The following is a 21,075-nucleotide window of genomic DNA, read 5'->3' as shown; positions in this document are numbered from 1 at the left end:
GGGGGGGGGGGGTAATCTATCACAACTTTGAAATGGATCAAACAAAAGAAGTCACAGTAAATCAACTACTGTAGGATCAAAATCAGCTGTTGTTGGGTGGTTAACACAGCACTTTCAACAGACAATTTAGCTCTTCCCCCACAAGCCAATCAGGACAGCAGTGCCACTAGAAAATTTAGGTCATCCCTAATAGTTTGTATAAAATACGACAGCTCTGTATAGCTGGTCCTGTGAAAGTCAAAAGTTATGCTAAGTTGTGAAATTTGTCTAGCACCCTTTAGAACTATTAGTGAAAGGATATCAGATTATAGGTATCATAATGTTTTTTGCAAGTTACCCAAAAAATTGTACAATGCACATCCTAGTCAAGGAAAATTATCTTAATCCAGATATAAATCATAAAGAGCCTAGTCCCCGTATCACATTTACAGGAACGATTCACCAGCTAGAAAGGACCTCCAAAGGAAAAGGAGTCCCATGGCTAAGATCTGTCTGATATTATGCAAATTCATGTTATCAAGCCCTGTTATGCCATGATTCCCTACTTGGCATCAAGGCAAACACTTTGAGTTGACAGAAATTCACTGCAGCTCAATTCAATTAAATGTTACCTCAGCATCCTAATTTCTGTTCAGCAAAAAGATTACTCCAAAAATTCAGACACAGTGAACAGAAGTTATAATAATTGGCACCTGCATGTCAAATCTAACAGCAACTAGGCCTCTCATGAGCAAATCAGCTGTTGTTGGCTGGTTAAGATGGCACTTTCTAGAGACAATCTAGCTAGTCCCTCCATTGTACATAGTCAATTAGGACTCAATAGAAAATTTAGCTTGTCTCTAAACTGTGCATATCGATTACAACAGCACCTCTACACCAATCAGCTCATCCCATAATTGTACAGACGCAACTCAAAATTCGATCTACAATGTGAAAATAGTCTAGCACAAATTGGAATTGGCATTATGAATATCGAAATTGAGGTAGTGTACAGCTGTAAGGGAAAAGGCATACGGCAGCGCTTCCTAGTAAGGGAAAGCTAGTTTAATCCTGAAATTGATCATACAAAGTATAGTGCTCATGGCATCTTAGCAGGAATAATGCCAGTTAGAAAGGACCATTTCAACAAGAAAAGGCATCACATTGCTAAGATCTGTCTGAAATCATGAAACAGATACGTAAGCAATTCATAATTATCATCAGACTTTGCTGTGCCATGATTCCATACTTGGTATAATCTTAATTGCCAGAAACACACAACAATTAAATTCAAATTGAATCTTGATATAGTCCTGATTTTTTTCAGATACAAAATCACACCAAAAATTCAGCCATAAGTGAACAGAATTGTATCAATCATCAATTGCACACAAAATCGAACACCAACTAAGCCTCTCATTGCATAAATTACCAAAATCTTCGTAAGCAATTTACTAATTATTGCTAAAATCGAGCTCGATCGAGGTTATACAACCACATTCCCCCCAAGGTACCCAAACGAGAACCCACGCACATATATAAAAAATTAAGCACAACTCGAGCAAAGAGGATCTGATTCTCTGAGGTCAAGGGGCACGTACACACTTCGAGGTCGCTGCTGCAGAACTCGTCGTTGCGGCCGAGGCAGGAGAGGATCCCGGAGTTCCAGCTCTCCCGCGGGATGGCGTGGGCCGCGACCGGCTCGCCCATCACGACGGGGACCCCATCGGCGTAGAGCTTGGTGGCCTCCGGAGCCGGAGCCCGCGGGGGCTTCTCGTCCGCGGGGACGGCGGCGCCGACCGCGGCTGGGAGGAGGGGGCTCGACTCCTCCTCGTGGTTGGTGGCGGCGGCGCCCATGGCGTTTGCGGAGGGGGATCGGAAGCAAGCTACCTAACGCGAGGTGAGGCGAGGAGGGGGAAAGGGGTCTTGGGCTCTTGGCGAGGAGGAAGGATGCGGGGGCGGAGAGGAACCTAAAATAAGGCGGAGGAAGCGCGTGGAGACTGGAGACGACGGCTTCTTCTTGCTTCGCTGTTAAGAGAGCGGCGAGAGGAGGACGAGACGGTGAAGGCGTGTGCTGCCGCCCTCAACCCGTCTTCTTCCCTGGAAAACGGATTTTACGTGCTGCACGTGAGCTCTAGCGCAGTTGCGGTTTTTTTTTTTTCCTTTTTGAGAGGGCGCGGTGGCGTGCTGCTGACAACTGGGCCCGTTCCGTTTGCTCTTTCCAATTGTCTTGTAGAGGCTAGAGGGGCCGGATTTGGAAGGAGGCCCAGCCCAACTAGGGTTCTCTCCCATTCCAGGTCCTTCCCCAGCATTCCAAACTTCACCCCGACACGACGCCGTCACGCCGACTTCCTCCCCGGACCCCGGTGATCACCGGAACCCTAGCTCCGGCACCTCTGGCGCCTCGCTCTATTCCATCGCTGCGCGTCGCCTCCCGGACTTCCTCGCCGGATTGATCGCTGGTCGAGATGGTAAGCTTCTACTCTCCACGCGCTTCCTGTGCTCTATTTCACTCGCGTCCCACTGTTTCCTCGCTATAAGTTCTTTCGCCCTCGCCTCATCTGTCGGCGACCCTGCCCGCATCTTCTCCCCCTGTCGCTATGGGATCCGCGCAGCGGCGGAGCCACTACCCTGGCAAAGAGCTGCCCCGGGTGCTCCCGTGCTAATATTCCAGTTACCCCCATGTCCCCGGCAGCTGCTGCGCCAGTGCCGGCTGCCTATCTTCTGGCGCTGGCCACCAGGAACTTGCATCCGTGTGGCCTCCTATCCTCTTGAAAACTCAATCGAAATAAGGTCTTGTTAAATCGACTTGTTCAGAGGCTGTTTAATCCTAGTAGCTGCAGCCAGTATTCATGCCTGTAATGCTGCGCTGATGAAATCAGGCTAGTAAAACTCCCAGAATTTCATTTCCTCAGGCCAAAGCAAGCCTTTTCACCTGCTTTTCTTAATGGTGTTTTTTTGGTGGTGGGGGAATGATATGACGCTTCAGTACATTGTCTGTGTAATTGTAGCTAGATTAATGGTAGAATGAGTCCAGATTGAAACGAATGCATCCTTTCTTTGCTATCTTAAAAATTACCTAAGAACTCTATAATGATCATCTAATAAATGTGATGTTTATGTTAACTTCTGGTCAAAAGCATTGATGGTTCTGTTTCTTTATTTTTATGCACGAGTATAGTGAGCATACCCCAGAAAAGAAAGAGCTCAAAAGCTGTATCTGCGTGAAGTTAAAGTTTTAGTTCTTGCTATTTACTTTTATCCCATTGTTGCAGGCAACGCCACTTATAGCAGGACTTGCAGTTGCAGCAACTGCTCTTGCTGGTAGATATGGCATCCAAGCTTGGCAAGCTTATAAGGCAAGGCCTATAGTTCCAAGGATGCGCAAATTCTATGAAGGTGGCTTTCAACCTACGATGAACCGAAGGGAAGCTGCGTTGATCCTTGGTGTCAGGTGCACATTACATAAAGCCTTTTCTAATATCTGAACCACAGTCAGTCATTGTTTATGTTTCTCTTGCATATGAATACTCAATGATTTAGTGCCTTTTGAATATTGTTAAGCTAGCAGCAGCTAATCATTTGGTTTTAGAAATGGCAAGAAATGAGTGGGAAAACATATAAATGGTAGTAGAAACTTTTCCAGGTCATGTATTTCTCCTTGCTATCTGTTATTGCTTGTGCACAAATTTCGTCCGTGTAATAGTAACACTAGTTAGGGTCCTTGGAAAACTGAAAATTCATGTAATACGGTAATAGTTCATTTGGCATAAGTTTTGCTGTAATACAGCATATAATAGTGAAAATAAAATAGTACATGGTACACTCTAAACACAGTACATGAGTAGTATTAGGGGCCGTTTGGATCCGCTTAAATAATCAGAATCCAGCTAAAAAAATCAGAATCTGTTCCAAATGGACTGGATTGTTCCAGAGATTTTAAGAATCCCTAGGCATAATCTACTATCTCCTCTTGGCCAGCTTCTTGGGGATTCTGGTTTGCGAAAAGACAATTTTACCCCCACTCCACACCTTATCCTCTCTGTTCTCTGTCTGCCTCGTCCCTCACTTGCGTCGAACCCGCTCAGGGGTGCCACCCTCCTCCCGCGTCGCAGCACCGCTCCATCCCACTGTCTCCACTAAAATCAATCGCCACAAGCCCACTGACCCAGCCGCTCCCGAGAGCAACTGTCAGGCTGCGCGCCCTGGCTTGGAAACTTGCGACAAGAACTCTCCCTGACCTACAACAGCCTCCTAGGGAGCCATCGCTTGCTACCCGTGCCGCCGGTCGTGGAATCGAGGACATGGCGAGGGAGAGTGCAAACATAGCAGATTGCGCCGCTGCTGCCTGTCCCCGCGGCCTTCACAAGCGCTGTCTGCCCCGCGTCCGCATCCCGGCCGCGCCGCTATCACTTGCTTCCCCCCTGCCACCACCCCTGCCTTGCCCTCGCGGCATCCTGCTGCCCGCGCTGCACTGGCTGCCCTTGCCATTGGCGTCGGTGGGAGTCTGGGACGGAGAGAGCAGGGAGGGCAGAAAGATGCAGAGAGGGATCGAGAGAGGATAATGACGAGAGGGTGAGAGAGAGATAGACTTGAAAATGCATTCCTTTTTTTTTCTTTTATGTGTGAAAGGCTTGAAAATGGGACTTCATTGATACTTTGTAAGCAATGTGTTACGTAAATGAAATTTTACTGATACTTCTGTTAGTCCATCAAGGCACAAACTAGCTGAAAGCGGTATTGAAAGAAAAAGAGGAGACAAGGGTATTGTTGGCATTGGCCATTACAAACAACCCAAACATCCAGATTATAATCTAAAGATCCAAAATAACAGATTATTACTATCCACAATCCAGATTCTAATAATCACTATCCACTATCCAGATTCTTATAATCCAAAGAGGATCCAAACGGGGCCTTAGTAGCTGCAAGTTACCATTGCAAATATATCATAGATTTATTTTTGTGTTCTAGGGTGCTACATTAATTTCCAACTGGACAAATTGCAAATATGGCAAACGGAACTTTACTCCTTCCAAATAAGGAGTAATTCTGATGGACAGCTTGATTGGAATGACGCAACATATACCTTTGGATAATATGAAATTAGATGGAGGATTCAACCACTTAGAGCTCGATCACTCACTGATGTAGGTGGAGCAAAGCCTGCAAACTGGGATAAGACAAGCAGCACCTAAGTGGCATGTGGGATGAGAATATATCTAGGCTTAAGGTCTTATTCTTAAATTGTAACGGCCTATGCATGAAAAGACGCTGCCCCACATTTTGGAGACCAAATCACATATCTATGCTTATGTATTTATTGTGACCCCACGGGCAGTTGGGCACCTTGGGATGGATTATGCATGCATCGCTAAATCACCAATGCTGCTGCCACTAAATGTGTGTTAGTTTGTCACAAGTGGCCCTTTGGATGCTTTTTAAACATCCACGATTGGACATTCCTGTCGGATAATTATCTGAATATCAAATGGTAGAGCTGCTCCTTTTGTCAGCTGTAAGTAAACAAGCTTGCAGTGTCAGGAACACAGCTTCAGAGTTCAGCGTAGATATACTGGTGTCTTTTTATAAGTTCTCATTACCAGTCTAATTAAATGTAGATCTGAATTAAAACATTCCCTGGCAAATTCAGTCCCTCTTGCAACGATTGTTTTGTTTGTTTTCCACTTTATCCAAAATAAATACTGTGCCTTTTTTGTCTAGTGTATCTGTCTATGAGAGGTTTCAAGTGTTCAATTATCTGTACTTCTTCATGCCAACATAGTGAATCAGAGATCTTTTTGTTAGCTCTTTGAAATTGGACAGAATTTGCATCTGTACTTATCTGATCAGTCATTCTTGAATTTTTAGAAGTGTAGCGGTGGTTATTTTATCTTATAATTTAGAACCTAGTCATGTTTCTTCGCCATCATTAAGTGCCCCTCTGTTCTCATGTTCTGGTGGTAGTGAGTCTAGCTTGAATCAGGATAGATTTAGCTTGCGTGTTTAAGTAGTTTTTCCTTTCTTTCTTCTTCTGGTAATTTTCATTTAATAAAAATGGAAATGGGGCCATGCCTCGTCTAAAAAAAACATTAAGCGCCCCTCTGTTTTCGTTGATATTTCCAGGGAATCTGCCAACACAGAGAAGGTCAAAGAGGCGCACAAGAGGGTCATGGTTGCCAACCATCCGGATGCTGGTGGAAGTCATTACCTTGCTTCAAAGATTAATGAGGCGAAGGATGTGTTGACAGGGAAAACGAAAGGAGGTGGGTCGGCCTTTTGATTGGAGAATGAACAGTGTGTTCTTCCACTCGAAAGATAATTTTGTACCTCGAGACTTAGCATTAGAAGATAGACACAAATCTTGGTGTTATGAAAATTTCTGGACAAAGAATATTGGATATTTTCGGAAGGTTATTAACTGCGTAATAAAATTCTATGTTTAATTGTGGCACCATCAGTGAAGTAATTGCTATACATGATGAAGGTGTTGTTTCTCAATTCTATTTTGATAATTACATCGCAACCTGCTTCTTCCACAACTAACAGTCTCATGTCGTGGGTTTATCTTCGTCTCTCACCACTAGACTCTGCTGCTGTTGAGTCTCCTGTCCTTCAGGTATTAGAGTAAATCTTTGCATGTCTAGGTGCCACAACATTATCCGAGACTCAGAGCATTCAGAGGTGATGCCCTTAAGCTTATTTTCACCTTCGATGGCCATTTGCTGTACAATCTGGATGAAATCCTGGCATCACATAAAAAAGTTATTAGGGCATTGTCAGGGTACCTGTATTGAGTCATAACAGGTGTAATTCCATCATAATTGTTGGGCTCAAATAGCAAACCTGAGTAGCCCCTGCAGATGAGTTTCTCATGGTGAATGATCTTTCTGAATTCCATAGCATTGAGCTTCTGAACCCAATTCCAGAGATGTTTATTTTCAGAGGTTCAGAGCTTGAATTCCTGTTGCTTGCGCTGGTATCTACCGCACCCATGGAGGTGGAGGTTCTTTGGGTTTCATTAGTGCTTGAATCCCTTGAGTACCAGCCTGTGATTTGTGATAAGTTGCAGGTTGGCCCCTCTACTGTTATCCTCTGTTCTGCTGGTGAGATTGTTGCTACCGGCCATGCTGCAAAACCTCTGGAACAAAAATTGGACCATCAACAAATGCTATTGTTTATGCTGCATTTTGCTGATTTATGTGCTTGGTACCAGTGCAAAATAATGTAAACTTGTCCAAGAACTATTTTTTTGTTTGGAAAAAGAATCTACTAGCAAAAACTATCACAAAAGAAAGTTGCAGTAGGTCACAAAATAACTATTTTACTGCATGAGGCGGGAGACATGGGACATACCGGGTTTGCCTGAGCTCTTGAAAGAAGCGGAGGTCATATATGCTGGAGGCGCTGGCGAAATGGACGACTCCGTTCAGCCGGTGCCGCTCGATGTGGCCCAGCGCCACGTTCCTCTGGTGGTCCTCCTCGTCGCCGGCGTCGGCGTCGGCGCCGGTGAAGTTGCTGGCGTCGTAGGTGAGGTGCCGGAATATGACCCCGGTGCCGCGCAGCACCCGGACCGCCCTCGCCGTCGCCGTCCTGTTCTCTGCCCCCACCACGATCCAGAGCAGCGGCGGGGCGACGTGCCGCAGCGTGTGCGCGAGCCGCGCCAGCGACGCGTCCTGCGCCATCCCACCGTCGGGCCGCGTGGCCGTGACGACCAGCAGGAGGCCGAGGTCCGGGACAGGCGGTGGAGCCGGCGCCGCCGCAACCGCTCGCTGAGCATTGTTGAACGAGGCGCGGATATAGGCGGCCGACGGGGCGCCGGTGGCGGCCAGCGGCGCGAGAGCGGCGAGGGCGCCGACGGCGAAGCAGAGGGAGAAGTGCACGGCGGCTTCGATCCATGGTTGCAGCCTCTTCTTGGACCTCTCGGCCGGCTCCATCTTCAGCTGCTAGCTTAGCTGGTTTCTCTGCTCTGAAGCTGGAATTCGGATCGAATTTGTTTGAATGGAGATGGTGTGTTTGTGGTTTAGTTTATAGTACTAGGAGGGCGAGGAATGGAGACATTCGGTACTGAAACGGTTGACTACCGGCGGGTTCGTGGCTGGCACGACTGCATTTGACAAGTTATAGCATGTCAACCCTTGAGAGTCAACAAAATGTCGGTGGGCAACATACTGCATGTATTCTGGAAGAAGAGACTTCCTCCTCAATTGGAGGACAGTTTGTGACAACTAGTTCGAGTCCTCAGCACCAAGATGCAAACAGCCTCAGTACATCGAAGGACAGTCGAGTGGTGAACATCACGGGTGCAAGGACGGATGAATACAACTGCCTGCGGCTTCGTCCATGGCGAACTGGCGATGACGGCGACCTGTAGCCGCTGCCAAAACGGTGCGCGCCTCTGGCGACGGGGATGACGGCGAGCTTTCACGCTTCCTAGCCCTAGAACCACCAATTGTCTCTTGCAAGGGCCTCGATCCCGCGCGCCTGAACGGCGGCGCCGCGCGCCCGGCCTGACGACGATTGGGGGTTGGCAATGGCGGAGGAAGGCGGGCGCATGCGGCAGGAGAGATTCGGCGGGGAAGGGTGACGGGGATCGGGAGGAAGAACGGAGCTCCGTATGCGACGGCGAGGCAATCGCCGGAGCGGCGCGGGAAGAGAAACCCATCGGCAGCCATGGTGGAGGGACCATTATGAAAATATACAGGGGGTATTTATGTAAATATTTGGATCGCGGCTATTGATCGCGATCGGTACAAGATCGTGACTATTGACCGCGGTTTTGTGTAAAGTTTTAGGTCGTGACTAGTAATCGCGATCCATTCCAGGGGTGTTTCCGAAAAAACATTGAACGCCGCCGGCGACGGCCGGCCGTCGTCCAATTCCCGCGGACTCCGCGGCCATCTCCGTTCTTGGGCCGCCTCTGCCTGACACCCTGCCTGCCAGGCTCCACCCTCAGACACTCGAATGAGGAGACGGCGGTCAAGGAGGTGGAGGCATGGACTTCCACCCCGCGAGCTCCGGCCCGGCGGCACGCGTCCACGACGCGTGCAGCAGCATGTGGCCATGGATGAACAGGCCCTCCAGCCCTCCTCCCTCCCCTCCAGTGGTGATTTTCGTGGCTGACGGGTGGGTCAGCGATAGCAGATGAGAACGCACGGCCAGCGGAGCCCACGTGCGGGAGGAGGCCGTGGAGCTTCGCCGGGGTTCTTCCACTTCTAGGCTTCTAGCCACGGCTTGGCGCATGTCCGCGGAGGGGCGCGATGGATACGTTGGCGGAGGCGGCCATTGGAGCGTCAGCAATAATGGTATGCTCCGAAGAACACAGATAAATCACTATCGGGTCAACAAAATAACAAAGCTAGTATTTGTAGTTGATATGATCAATGGACTGAACGGTTCATCACTTCATCAAGCTCGTCTGAACATTTTGTGACAGCATGATGAATGCATTTTGGATGAAGAGAACTACTACTTTCTGGAAGAAGAGTGTATCAGAACAAAGTCCCTGAAGCCAATCAATTGTTCATCTGAACATTCCCAAACATACAGTTGCAGACATGCAACTGATGAACTATCTCTGCCCTGTAGTGAACTGATTGAGAAATAAGGGGACCCAACTTTGCCAAGCAAAACTAATTCATGAATCATAGTCTGGACAAAGATGATTGAGTTAAAAAACACAGATGCCAATTGGCAAAAAATCAAAGAATTGTCAGAAAATGCAGAGAATAGACGAGTAAACATGTCATCTCAAAGAGCTTACTGACAAATGCTGATCACTCCATTTCTACCTTGGCTGATCAATGAATCACATGTTCATATTCACACACAAAAAATCGGATCTGAAATTCTCCAGGAGCAACAAGTTTGAGTAAGCTGGGAGCGCAGAGCACAGGCTGGAGGCTAACAGAGGCAGCCTGCAGTTACGCGCGCTTCAGAATCATCCAGGTCTCGAAGAACTCGCACAGCACGGCGTCGCGCATCAGCCTCACCGCGTCCTTGGCCTCGCCGAGGCTGCGCCTGGCGTCCTCCACGAGCTGCCTCGCCGCCGATCGCCACCCTTCCCGGCGCGGGGACTCGGTGGAGCGCCACCGGAGGAAGTCCTCGGCCGCGGCGGCTGCCGACGCGGTGGAGCTCAACCGGAGCAGCGCGTCGTGGGCGTGGCGGACGGCGGCCTCCCGGAGGTCCATCCACCGCTTCCACGGCGCGTCGTTGTCGGGTCGGAGGCCGATAGGCGCGTCGTCGTCTTCGCCGGTTTGGCCGCCGAGGCGCGCGCTGTCGTCGTCCGGTAGGAGGCCGAGGCGCGCGGCGCAGACGACGAAGACGTGGCCGGCCTCGGCGTGGAGCGAGACGAGGCGCGTGATCTCGCCGTAGGCGACGAGGAGGTGGCCCTCGGGGGTCAGCGCGCTGGCGAGGAGGTCGGCGGCGTCGGCCCACAAGTCGAAGACGCGGGGCGTGCCGTCCCGGACGCCCACGGTGCCTTCGCCACCGTCGTTGTTCACGGGGACCCCACAGCGGAGGCTCGCCGGGCTGCCGCAAGTGGTCTTCAAGGGTACGCCGCCGACGCTGTGATCGCCGCCCCCGGTGGTCTCCACGTGGCCGCCGACGCTGTGCTCGCCGCGTTCTCCGGCGGTCTCCACGGGGTCGCTGGCGCTGCGGTCTCCGCCTGGGGCGGGATTCGAAGGCGGGGACTCGGGGTCGTCGGAGTCGTCGAATCCCCACTTGTCCCCGGCGAGCAGCTCGCGGGCGCCCTTGATGCTCGTGATGACCTTCTCCGAGGTGCCGACGAGCAGGAGGGTCGCCGGCACCATCCGTGCCAGATCCAGTAACCGCTCCTCCTCCATTGCCATGGCGTTGCGTGCTCTCTTTGTCTCCCTCTGCTCTGTGCAATGGCGGTGGATAGAGTAGGAGGCGGCGGCGGCGGTTATATGCAGCTGGAAACGACGGCGCCGATTAATTACTGGGCTCCTTGCGCCGGAAGCCTATGAAAATTACCTTGAAGCACAGTAACCCAGTAAAGGAAATCCTCTTCCAATTACAACTCACAAGGACGGGTCACTCCAGCCCAGAGACTTGTCGTGGTTCTCACGCTTCGACCAAAATTTTCACTGTCCAGCTAGGGGCCCAGTTGTCATAAAGGGGGCCAGGGAGATCTCCTCGTACTTGCCAGGCTGGCCATTGCCGGCGTGAGGCGGTGCTGGTTGCAGCTATTTAAACCTCTCCCCGGAGGCCGGAGCTTTACAAAACGAACACCGAGAGAGAGATAGAGAGAGGCGAGCACAGACATGGAGATGGAGATGGAGATGGAAGTGGAGTCCACTTGGAAGTCCTTGTTCCAGCGGCGGGCGATCCTGACGGCCAAGCACTGCGACCGCGTCCACGGCCTGCTCTCCGGGGCGATCGAGGTCGTCGACGTCGACGTGCGGAACCGGCGCCGCCACGAGGGGTCCTGCGCGGAGGAGACGCAGCGCGCGCTGGAGGGCGCCTCGACGGAGCTCGGCCTCGCCCTCTCCAGCATGGGCGCGGCCCGGCACCTCGCGCTCCGTGGCGGGGCGCCCTGCCCGAGCGCGCCGCTCGACTCCGTGGACGACCTCGCCGGGGACCCCGCCGTCTGGTGCGCGCTGGAGAGGCTCGAGAAGGCTGCCGAGCTCGCCGCCCGCGTGCACGACGGGCTGGAGTGCGCCCGCGGCCACCTGCGCGCCGCCGCGCTCCTGGCGGTCCTGGACGGGGTCGGCGTCGGCGGCCTCGAGGGCGGCAACAGCGCCGTCCCGTGGGAGCATAGCCCCTGCTTCTCCGAGCAGCTCAACGGCGCCATGGAGCTCGGCGACGCGATGTTGAAGGCGGCGGACCTCGTCGCGGAGGCCGAGGGCGCACGCGAGGCGGCGTTAGGCTTCATCAGTGACGTCTAGCGATCGAGGTGTCTGGTCTCCCAGATTCGCAGGATCTAGTGAGGCGTTTGGGCTGCTTGCGTTCGTTCTACTTTTTCGTGTCGTAGAGAAATCGAACGTGATCGTTTTGTTTTGATCTCAGCGAAGCCTCTCCGGCCTGATGTAATGTTTTTTTAGAGTAACTATGATGTAGTTGATCGGTTGCTTGTTGCAGCATTTGCTGTTGATCCATTCCTAGAATGAAGAACAGTTGATCATTTTCCTTGCTTATGCGCATGCTTTGTTGATCTAGTTAGAGTTTAATTCTACTGTTGCCATGCATCATGGCTTGCAGTTTTCAGGTAATTTATAAGTGACTGTTACCTGCCAGCTGCCATGATGGCTGGCAGGCTGGGTATGCAGCGCAGACAGCAGAGCACAACAATTTACCAATGGGATCAAACTTTATATGAGAGAAGGATTAGGACCTTAATTTTTTGGCTGAAACGCTATACATTTCACGCATTGAGCATTCTGGAACTGGCCTTCTAGGTGTTCGGAGCTGAAAAAATGGAAACTGACCAAGTGACCATCCGATGCCTTGAACACTCTGGGAATGTGGTAGTGCTACTGCTTACAAGTTACAAAATGGTCGAGCCTTTACATGTACATGATCTGTATACGGATCATCATTTCGCTAGGAAAGCAACAAGTTCAGTCGCTGAATGCAATGGTGTTACCGTACTAGTACGAATCGCACGATAACTTGGTAGGATTTGGTTCTTCTCGGGCGACGGCGGCGGCCGACCCTGCCAACTCCGACGAGATCTGACGATACAATCTCGTGCCCCCTTCTCCACGCAGGGAGAGTCCAGAAGTACTCCTTTTCCCCTCTACCACTAGTTGGGCCTCTTCTATTACATGGGCTGGGCTCAAGCAACCCAATCGTTTCCAGTAAACTTGGTATTCACCTTCCGAAGACGCGCCTTCCTGGTTTCCGCCTCTTCTCTTCAGCTGGTTGCTCCTCAATGTACTCCGACTCCTTGTTGATGATGGTAACAAATGACAATTCACAACTGCAAATGAACTGAACAAGCTCATTCGATTTTCCGCAACTACTGAACATCAACATGGAACAGATTGTACTATCCAGGAGCAGTTTGAACCATGTTCAAACGGCAGATAGTTCAAAGTTCAAGCAATCACGAAAGGAAATTGGAATGGATCAAAACACCGATCAAATGATCAAGCACAACGCGCGCGACACAATTAGCAGCCGAAAATGCGTCTCAGTTGACGCCGAGGGAGCCGCGCCGCGCGGTCGCCGGCGGCGCCGACCAGCGCGCGTCGCGTCAACCTCCTCCGCCTCGCATAGCACCCAGCGCGTCCTCAAGCGCGCGGACGGCGGCGACGCGCTCGGCCTCGACGCAGCCGTCGACGCCAGGGACGCCCGGATGGTCCAGCAGCAGCCTGGCGGCGCTCAGGTGGCCGCGGCACCTGTCGATGGCGCGCAGGGCGTCCTCGCTGCGGTCTAGGACTTCAACGACCTCGCCGATGGAGGTGGCCAGCGACGACGCCGCGCCGTAGACGCTGGTGCGGAGATCGAGGTGCATGGCCGCCTTCAAGCAGGCCACGGTGCCGGTCAGGTCGCTGGACGCGTCCTCGAGCTCGCCGTTCGCGAGCGTGATCAGGTTGAGGCCGCCCTTGGCGTCGCCCGTGCGCAACGCCGACGGCGGCTCGAGGTGTCGCAGCGCGGCGGCCAGAAGAGAGTCGGCGCTGTCGCTGCGGTCGCCTGCGTTTTCCAGTAGCCTATAGATCTGCTCCGTCCATTGGTAGTCTCCCTCCATCGCTCCTCTCTCTTCTCTCTCCCTCCTCCCCGGAAGGTGTTCGACGATTTGCTTCCGGCGGCTTCGCCTCGAGGCGTTGTCTGAAATACACCAGCCTGGCGGCTGCACGCGGGCCCCATGTCGGTTACGTCGGTTACGGTGGGACACACTGGCTTGTGGGGCCTACAGATGTTTACCTTTCCCCGCTGACCCGTAGTAGAAACAGAGGAGCGTGTAGGTGAATTCCTGCGGCTTCCCTTGGAAGCTACCCCACCCTACAAATCCCCACCTGGAGCTCGTTCCATCACAAGTTCAGAACTCCGCGCGCGCAGCCATGACCAGGGTAGTCGCTTACAACACGAAGAAGCGAGGGAGGGAGGAGAGCGCGGAGCCGTGGAGGCAGCTGGCGCGGACGGCGCCCGGCACCCTCCTGCGCGTGGCCACCTCGGAGTGGGAAGGAGTCCGCAAGTGCCTCAAGTCCACTCACCGGAGGGTCCACGGCTACAACGTCGCCGACATGCTCCAGAAGAGAGACGCGGGGAACCGGCTCCGAAGGCCACACGGCCGGACCCTCGGCTCCTCCCTCCGCAAGGTCAAGCGCCTCATCGCGCTCCACGACGCGGCGGGGCACATCCTCGCGCTCTGCGCCGCGCGCCTCGGCCTGCGGCCGCACCACGGGGGCGACGCCCAAGCCGCGGCGCGGTGGCGGGCGTGGGAGGAGAGCCGCGACGCCGCCGCCCGCCACGCCGCCGACGCGCTGCGGGGGCTGCTCTCCGCCCTGAAGGACCTCACGGCGACCGCGCACATCCTCCACGTGGTCTCCGGGAGGCCGCCCAAGCACCGATCCAGGGCGGCGTGGGCTTCCGAGGCGGATCGGCTCGTGCGCCGCGCCACGGACGAGGCCGCCGCGGCGCGGGACGCGGTGCTGCGGATGCGTCGTGCCGTCGTGCTGGAGTTCTTCGACGCCTGGGCCGTTCTGAGCGGCTAGGCGCGCGGCGGCTCGACGGAGCAAGCAAATGCGCCGTGCGGCGCTGCCTAACGACAATGTGGATAAGTCTCTTTGTTCATACCTGTGGGTCATCTGGTTGTACAATTTTGCAGCTCTGTCGATCAAACAATGTTGTTGCCGTGAGAGTTACCTTTATGTAGATGAACGTACGTATGATGGTGATGGAGTTGATCAATCATGTACTCAAATCCCATCATCTTACTGAAATTCATCATTGTCCGGTTAGTGAAGTAATATGAGCGAAATGAACTCCAATTATTTGTTCGATATTGTTGATTTTTTTTCCTATTGCTTGTCGTATGTTTTTCGTCACCTTTTGACCCAAATATTATGCGATTGTTTAGCTTCTCTGCTGAAATGTTACCTGTCCGTCAGTTCCGTACTTACATGAAATGTCCTGAATGCAATGCAAGCAGCTTCCTGACGCCGGCCCTGTCACCCTGCCCAAGTTCACATTAGACATTGTGGTCTTTTCCCTGAAACTAATGTTACTGACTCATGTGAAGTGTCTGTCCTAATTGAAAGTGTTTCTGAATTATTCTGACCATTTTGTTGACTTCTGATACCCACATTTTAGGTTTACATACATTTTACCATTTTGTTGACTTCTGACTCACGGGTTCAGTACCTTGAATTGCGAGTTCAATTGCGTGAGCCCTTGTTCACTTCCTACAAAACTCCCAACTTTGGCACTATGCAAAAAGAAGATTCCCTATCACATCAAACTTGCGGTACATGCATGGAGTACTAAATGTAGACGAAATCAAAAACTAATTGCACAGTTTTATTGTACTTTGCGAGACGAATCTTTTGAGCCTAATTAGTCAATATTTGGACAATAATTCACAAATACAAACGAAACACTACAGTGTTGCTACAGTAATTTTGCACCTCCTAAATTCGCAAAGTAAACAAGAGCTGCTGTCCCTTGAATTTCTGTTTTATATTCTCTCTTCGGACCAATCTTTTGCTGATTGTTCCAGAACCTGAACCGCCCGCCTATGGTTTCCACTGGTTCAAGCTGCCGGTCGTTTCTACTCGATCGGACGCGTGCAATTGCTATGATTTCTCGTCAGCGTGCATGATGAGATGATTTTTTTACCACTGCCACGAGATCATCACTTACATTTACTGCAACGGGCTCTCTACTGTACGGACGACAAAAGGGAATTACTGTGCAGGCCACCTGGCCCACGCGATGCGCGAAACGTCGCAGCGTGCTGGGGCCACGCGGCACCCCTTAATTTGCTCCTCGCTCAGTCGCTCCGCTTCTTAGAGCAACTCCAAGAGCACTTCAAAAAATTCTTCCCCAAAACTATGTATTAGGGCTTCTTTCAAAAAAAATTTCCCCTAAAAACATATCAATCCACAGCAGATCGCTAATAAATAGCCCCCAATATTTTAAAACAGGCCACGTCATCGTATTGGGCCCATCGGAAGGGACGCGCGAGCATGCGGGAATCAGGATTGGGGGAGGAATGCCAACGCTAAAATATACGCGGTGGTAGGCTGTTTTTTAGCGTTGCTAAAAAATTGGGGAAGGTTTGGGTGGACTGTTGGAGTTCGTTTTTTCTCCTTTTTTCCTAAAAAAAGTATTGGGGGTAAGATTAGCGGCCTCTTGGAGTTGCTCTTAGACCCCATTTATTTCCGCTTGCTTATCGGTGGAAGTAGTCTCTTATTTCCATCGATTCTCGCTTACGTGGTAAACTGCTTTAGAGATTTGAACTACGAGAAGTGAAAAGTGAGAAGCAAGAAAATTTCCGCTTAGATTATAAACCAAGCATGACTAGGAGAAGAGTATCCAAACAGCCAGCTGACCATGAGCTAGGTCTTTTCTTTAACGAACCGCAAATGAGAGTGCGAGGTTTTATTGATATAACAGAAAAAAATACAAGACTACACCACTAGATACATTGAGCTTTTTCTAAGCCCACGTGTGCACTAGTTGCTTATATAAATTCCACCAAGTGTTCCTGCACGGTTGGACCTTTTGGTTAAGCACCGTGCGCATTTTAGATTTATGTCTGAACACATAGTAATCCATCACTCGGTCGGCAACCGATGCAGAGCTACCTGCTGTTGTCACTCATGCAATGCTCTGATCAATACAATGACACGTGAATGGAAGTAGACATGGGAGCAGTTAGTAGCAGGCGCTTAAGATAACCTCCAGCACAAATCTCAACGCGCCGGCTCTGGGCATTTGTGCTGGTGGTTGATGATCATGCCTGGCAACACCCAAAAACTTAAATGTGGTAGCTACAGAAATTGTTTTTGGCTTAGTGTCGAGACAGAGAGTTGCTGCTGACAAAAGTTCCTGTGGTGCTTTCCACCAAGCTTCGGGGGCGTTTGGATGTCAGGGGCTAAACTTTAGCCCTGTCACATCACACGTTCAGATGCTAATTAGGAGGACTAAATATGAGCTAATTAAAAAACTAATAGCAGAACCCATAGGCTAAATCGCGAGACGAATCTATTAAGCCTAATTAATCCATCATTAGCGAATGGTTACTGTAGCACCACATTGTCAAATCATGGACTAATTAGGCTTAATAGATTCGTCTCGCGATTTAGCCTAGGGGTTGTGCAATTAGTTTTGTAATTAGACTATGTTTAATACTCCTAATTAGTGTCCAAACATCCGATGTGACAGGGGCTAAAATTTAGCCCCTCCCTACCAAACACCCCCTTCGTACATGTGCATTGCGGGTTCCATCAGTCCCAAAAGTTCTTGCACTCTTCTTTGACGATGATGGACCCGTGTGATATTGATACGACGTCTCTGTAATTGTTGGTGGAAAAAAGCTAACTTTGATCTGTTTACTCTTGGTCGTCAATCTAATGCTGCAAGTCTCTGCTCTTCTTTTGCCGATGCCTATTGCTGCATCTGATTTTCTTTTTCAAGCTGCTATACTAGCTAATAATTGTTTGCTGCTGCATGTGGATTGCAGTTGCTTCCGACCAGTAGTAGTTCATGCTGAACATGAATTTACCAGCTGCATCAGGCTTGTTTGGAGGTGCTAGGATCATACATATGAATAATAGCTGGATTTCCACAGATTTTAGCAGTTGCTCGGAGCATTATTCTAGAACTAAAACCGCACTAGTGTACTAGTCTGGTTAATTCCAATGTGCACCGAATTGAAGCCACAAACTAAAATAGACGAACTGTGATCTGGAGTCCTAAATGTATTGAACAGACGTGTAAGATCTCCGTGATCAACAGATCCAACAAGAAATTAGTCTAAACTATATTGACGAACAGATCCACACATGCTAATCAAAGGACAAACTGAATGTCGTTTGCATACAGTTCTTGGACTCAACGTCTGCTGTCATCATTCTGATCTTTGATGGTGCATGAGTGGAGTGACGACGACATTCCATGCATGCAATTGGTAAGATAGGGTGGGGGGTGAACACCGCCCATCCCAAAGTGTATGTCTTGCCCAAACAGGTAAGGATGGTGCTTTCCACGAAGCTTCGTGCTCTTTGGAATTATGCATTGTTTTTCAGATTTTTTTTCTGTCTCAACTCTCAAAAGTGCTTTTACCGTAGTGATATAGAGCCGGTTCACTGCGCAGAACACATGCATAGCAGTGAACATGCATGGAACTGTGGAAGCAATGGCAGTATGGTACGCCAGCGTGCAGCAGCAGCAGTGGTTAGTTTGGTTAGTTTTGATCAACTTTATTGAGAAGTCCATGATGAGATCATCTGTGCAGGGCTACAGACCAGTAGGGCAGTAGTAGGCCACAGGTGCGTGGCTCGGCTACTTAACCCAGCTCCAGGAGCAGCGAGTTCTTTGTGCTCTGCAATTGCTCGAGCCTCTACACAGCTCCACCCCGTTCAGCTAGACACCAAGCTAGCTCGCAAAGACCCGTGTCCAAGCAGCTGGAAGCGCTTCCCATCCGACTGGTGAGTCCGTCCCTCCCGTCCCCGGCCGTCTGACTAATCTTGGTCATCCTCCGATCCACCCCATTTCGATTAGAGTTTGCAACATACTACAAGACTGCAGAAATTTGAAACTTAGTTTCGAGACTGTTTCCCTAGACAGAAATTAATTAATTGAAGCTATCTGTTGTTGATCTCTCGTAGTTTAGCTTGGATCCATGGCCGAGGAGATCAAGATGCACAAGCAGCTGGCAGCTCCTCTGCTGCCACCGCCCGTGGAGACGAAGAAGCAGCAGCACCAGGCGCACGCGTCTCCTCCGTTCCCCGCTGCACGACTGGTCAGCCTGTGGGGGCTCTACAACTCCGGCGTCGTCGCCCTCACCTTCGTCTTCATCCACACGCTCAGCTTCATCAAGTCATGCGTCTGGGATCTGGTTCGTCAACGAACCCAAACACTCCTCGAGACCTCGCCTCCTTGTCCTGGGATGCTGGGATGTCATCCTCATGCACGCATGCCTTTAATTTGGTGCTCGATCGATGCTGCAGCCACCGTGGGTGTACCGGCCACTCGAGATGACGGACGCGGAGGACGCCAGGGCGAGCGCCCTCCTGCTCGCCTCCATCTGGTGCACCGTGGCCCAGGCCGCCGCCGCGGCGCCGGCGCTGCTGCTCGCCGGCCACCGCTGCCGGCGGATCCGCCGGGCCCTCGCCTACGTCGTGCTCGCGGCCGCCGTGGCCAGCCACTGCATGCACGCCAGCGCCGTCCGCATCATCCTCGTCGCAGCCGACCCAGGGTACAACGTCGTCAACAGGATCCTCGCCGTCGCGCCCATCTTCGTCTTCGCGGTGGGCGACCTCGTCTGCTTCCTGGCCCTCCTCGTGGGAAGCGAAGAGTAGGGTAACTTAAGCTAGCTGCTCGTGCTCGGCCAGTGCCAGCTCATGGGAGCTCCATGGATCAGCTCATAATTAAGGTACCGAATCTAGCTAGTACTTGTGAGTAGCATATGGTACGGTGGCACACGGTGTGATGTATCGTGTGCATCTAGTTACTGTGCGTATTGTTAATTCGGTCGTGGATCACCTAGTGATTGATTTATCAAGACCCTTGTAATTATTTGAGTAATTAGCATGTCTGGACCTGTGGACTGGACTGTGGTGAGAGATATTAATATATCCAGCTATAAATTACTCTTCGGTGTATATGCAACCCTTTTCCTTGACAATTACGACGATGATGAGGAGATGATGATGATGTGCAAATTAAAGTAATGAAATTATAACAGGTGAAGCATGAGCTGGTAATGTATATATGTATGCGTTAATTTTTTTTTGAAAAGGGTTAATTATTAGTTCGAGCTAGCTCTTGCACTTAATGGGTTGCTAGGGACTGGGGTCAAGTAGTTTGTTGGGGATGGATCGGGAACACTAAACGCCACCTTGCTGAACCACCAGCGAAGGTACGCCACCCTTGCTGAACCACCAGCGAAGGTAAGCATCGTTTACTTAAGTGTGATTGTAGGAAATGATATTTGGACATGATATTTGGATGGAGCAAAGCAAGGTGCGAAGGTTCAGCTTTGTTTTGTGGGATCAAGGAAAAAGGTGTGAAGGTCCAAGGCACTTTCGCAGATAGGAGCGGAGGTCCTAAGCACCTCCGCTATGGAAGATCAAGTTGGGAAGCGTGAAGGTCCTGTGAACTTCCTCGACGAAGAATCCAGCGGCTAACCCAAGTTTCTCAAGCAAAGGTGTGGAAGATTGGGGTCACATTGCGAACCTGACCCTCGTAGCGTGAATAGTGTGACCCGCTTAGGGTGTACAAGTTGGTTTAGGACTCTTTCTTTACCAAAATGTACAACATATTCTTGGAATGTAGTGGTTAAATAAGGGTAAATTCGGTTGGCCTCCCTGTAAAATGGGAGGCACCCCTAGGATTCACATTTTTTTATAAATACAAGCCCTAAGAGAGTGTTATTTCCCATTCATGTGTTTAAGAGCTTGCTCTGAACCAACATAGTACGGCAACCTTTTCCATTTTTGAGAATTTATGTAATTGAATAATTGATCGATCTAAAGTAAGACGACGAATTTGGAATGTCGTTTTGCATGTAGAGACTTGGGCCTGGTTTGGTTCACTGACTTAAATTTAAGCACCCGTCACATCGAATGTTTAGATACTAATTAAGAGTATTAAACGTAGACTATTTACAAAACCGATACATAAGTGGGGGCTAAACAGCGAGACGAATCTATTAAGCTTAATTGACAATGTGTTGAGGTTCTAACATTTGCGAATGAACTGCTATCTAATCATAAACTTCTGGTGTCGATTGCTACCCGCGGAGGGGGGGGAAAGAGTTGCGGGTCAGGGGGGGGGTTCAAAATCCTCTATTATCATTCAAACTTATGAATATGGATGCAGCTTAATATGCAAGTCAGATTCCATTTTACCAGCAACGAACTGATGACGTGTGTTGTAAATGGATAGTGCAGTCATAAAGAC

At 50.6% G+C, this 21,075-nt stretch overlaps 6 protein-coding genes across 7 annotated transcripts in view; 3 read left to right on the top strand and 3 right to left on the bottom strand.

Moving 5' to 3' along the window:
- LOC101768008 (cell number regulator 8) overlaps positions 1 to 2,027 on the bottom strand; it is a 4,241-nt gene extending 2,214 nt beyond the window's left edge. Inside the window, exon 1 of the mRNA XM_004968205.3 lies at positions 1,581 to 2,027. Within this exon, the coding sequence (XP_004968262.1) occupies positions 1,581 to 1,836 (256 nt within the window). The 5' untranslated portion in view covers positions 1,837 to 2,027. The remainder of the gene's footprint in view (positions 1 to 1,580) is intronic.
- Positions 2,028 to 2,238: 211 nt separating this feature from the next.
- LOC101767611 (mitochondrial import inner membrane translocase subunit TIM14-1) lies at positions 2,239 to 6,444 on the top strand. Its single transcript, XM_004968204.2, has 3 exons — positions 2,239 to 2,450; positions 3,255 to 3,433; positions 6,106 to 6,444. The coding sequence occupies exons 1-3, from the start codon at positions 2,448 to 2,450 to the stop codon at positions 6,260 to 6,262; spliced, it is 339 nt and encodes a 112-aa protein (XP_004968261.1). The 5' UTR covers positions 2,239 to 2,447; the 3' UTR covers positions 6,263 to 6,444.
- Positions 6,397 to 7,916, bottom strand: LOC101771381 (probable glucuronosyltransferase Os01g0157700). The gene is given in 5 exon segments (XM_012845936.1): positions 6,397 to 6,400; positions 6,527 to 6,545; positions 6,548 to 6,725; positions 6,826 to 7,120; positions 7,336 to 7,916. Coding segments are annotated over 5 exon segments (1,077 nt in total).
- Positions 7,917 to 9,902: 1,986 nt separating this feature from the next.
- On the bottom strand, positions 9,903 to 10,829 carry LOC101770988. The gene is made up of 2 exons (XM_012845935.1): positions 10,611 to 10,829; positions 9,903 to 10,568 (listed from the first exon to the last, which is right to left on the bottom strand). Exons 1-2 carry the CDS (start codon positions 10,827 to 10,829, stop codon positions 9,903 to 9,905), a joined length of 885 nt encoding a protein of 294 aa, XP_012701389.1.
- Positions 10,830 to 11,276: 447 nt separating this feature from the next.
- LOC101770579 lies at positions 11,277 to 11,888 on the top strand. Its single transcript, XM_004971629.1, has one exon. The coding sequence runs from the start codon at positions 11,277 to 11,279 to the stop codon at positions 11,886 to 11,888; it is 612 nt and encodes a 203-aa protein (XP_004971686.1).
- A 6,618-nt stretch (positions 11,889 to 18,506) lies between these two features.
- On the top strand, positions 18,507 to 19,775 carry LOC111257463. 2 transcript variants are annotated; one of them, XM_022827271.1, is made up of 3 exons: positions 18,507 to 18,599; positions 18,785 to 19,009; positions 19,122 to 19,775. In XM_022827271.1, the coding sequence occupies exons 2-3, from the start codon at positions 18,794 to 18,796 to the stop codon at positions 19,470 to 19,472; spliced, it is 567 nt and encodes a 188-aa protein (XP_022683006.1). In that variant the 5' UTR covers positions 18,507 to 18,599; positions 18,785 to 18,793; the 3' UTR covers positions 19,473 to 19,775. The 2 variants fall into 2 exon arrangements, with proteins under 2 accessions (XP_022683006.1, XP_022683005.1); XM_022827270.1 differs by having other exon boundaries at positions 18,780 to 19,009.
- The last annotated feature ends 1,300 nt before the right edge of the window (positions 19,776 to 21,075 follow it).

This window comes from Setaria italica, chromosome V, assembly GCF_000263155.2.
Source record: "Setaria italica strain Yugu1 chromosome V, Setaria_italica_v2.0, whole genome shotgun sequence".
NCBI classification, from domain to species: domain Eukaryota; kingdom Viridiplantae; phylum Streptophyta; class Magnoliopsida; order Poales; family Poaceae; genus Setaria; species Setaria italica.
Note: the sequence above shows the minus strand (reverse complement) of the source record. Positions and strands in the feature narration are given on the sequence as shown.

Excerpts from the sequence above, each read along its gene's own strand:
- LOC101767611 (XM_004968204.2), top strand. Across the intron at positions 3,434-6,105 it reads GCGTTGATCCTTGGTGTCAG|GGAATCTGCCAACACAGAGA; the intron begins GTGCACATTACA and ends TGATATTTCCAG.
- LOC101770988 (XM_012845935.1), bottom strand. The coding sequence starts at position 10,829 with ATGGCAATGGAGGAGGAGCGGTTACTGGATCTGGCACGGATGGTGCCG. Across the intron at positions 10,569-10,610 it reads CCAGCGACCCCGTGGAGACC|ACCACCGGGGGCGGCGATCA; the intron begins GCCGGAGAACGC and ends GGCCACGTGGAG.
- LOC101770579 (XM_004971629.1), top strand. The coding sequence starts at position 11,277 with ATGGAGATGGAAGTGGAGTCCACTTGGAAGTCCTTGTTCCAGCGGCGG.
- LOC111257463 (XM_022827271.1), top strand. The coding sequence starts at position 18,794 with ATGGCCGAGGAGATCAAGATGCACAAGCAGCTGGCAGCTCCTCTGCTG. Across the intron at positions 19,010-19,121 it reads AGTCATGCGTCTGGGATCTG|CCACCGTGGGTGTACCGGCC; the intron begins GTTCGTCAACGA and ends TCGATGCTGCAG.